Source organism: Phaethon lepturus, unplaced genomic scaffold (genome assembly GCF_000687285.1).
Source record: "Phaethon lepturus isolate BGI_N335 unplaced genomic scaffold, ASM68728v1 scaffold27841, whole genome shotgun sequence".
NCBI classification, from domain to species: domain Eukaryota; kingdom Metazoa; phylum Chordata; class Aves; order Phaethontiformes; family Phaethontidae; genus Phaethon; species Phaethon lepturus.
Genome location: NW_010515979.1, coordinates 1 through 323, shown reverse-complemented (window position 1 = coordinate 323; position 323 = coordinate 1). Strand labels below are relative to the sequence as shown.

Here is a 323-nt window from a genome sequence, read left to right as displayed (position 1 = left end):
CGCCCACGGGCAGCCGTCGCGTTCGGCAGCTGTGGGGCTCCTACCTGCGTGGTGATGTCCCAGCCGTCCTCCAGGCTGACCAGCACAGAGGAGCCCGTGTCCAGGAGCTCCACCACCAACACCGAAATCTGCAGGATCTTATGTATCTGCCACCGGAAGGGACAAGAGTTACTAGGGAGAGGAAGCTCGTTTGCTGGATGTTGTGCAAGGAGACCCCTTCTCCTGGAAGCGGGCGAGCCCAACGAAGCAGAGCACGGGGTTCTGCAGGGCCACGATACGCGACCTCCGTGTTCAGCACCCTTCTTCTGCAACAGCAAGGCCAG

The 323-nt window shown here is 61.6% G+C and overlaps 1 protein-coding gene across 1 annotated transcript in view; it reads right to left on the bottom strand.

Moving 5' to 3' along the window:
- Positions 1–146, bottom strand: part of LOC104627616 (myotubularin-related protein 5-like) — a gene marked incomplete at its 5' end in the record, with an annotated part of 3,277 nt that extends 3,131 nt beyond the window's left edge. The window contains one exon of the mRNA XM_010295941.1: positions 45–146. Within this exon, the coding sequence (XP_010294243.1) occupies positions 45–146 (102 nt within the window). The remainder of the gene's footprint in view (positions 1–44) is intronic.
- Positions 147–323: the final 177 nt, after the last annotated feature.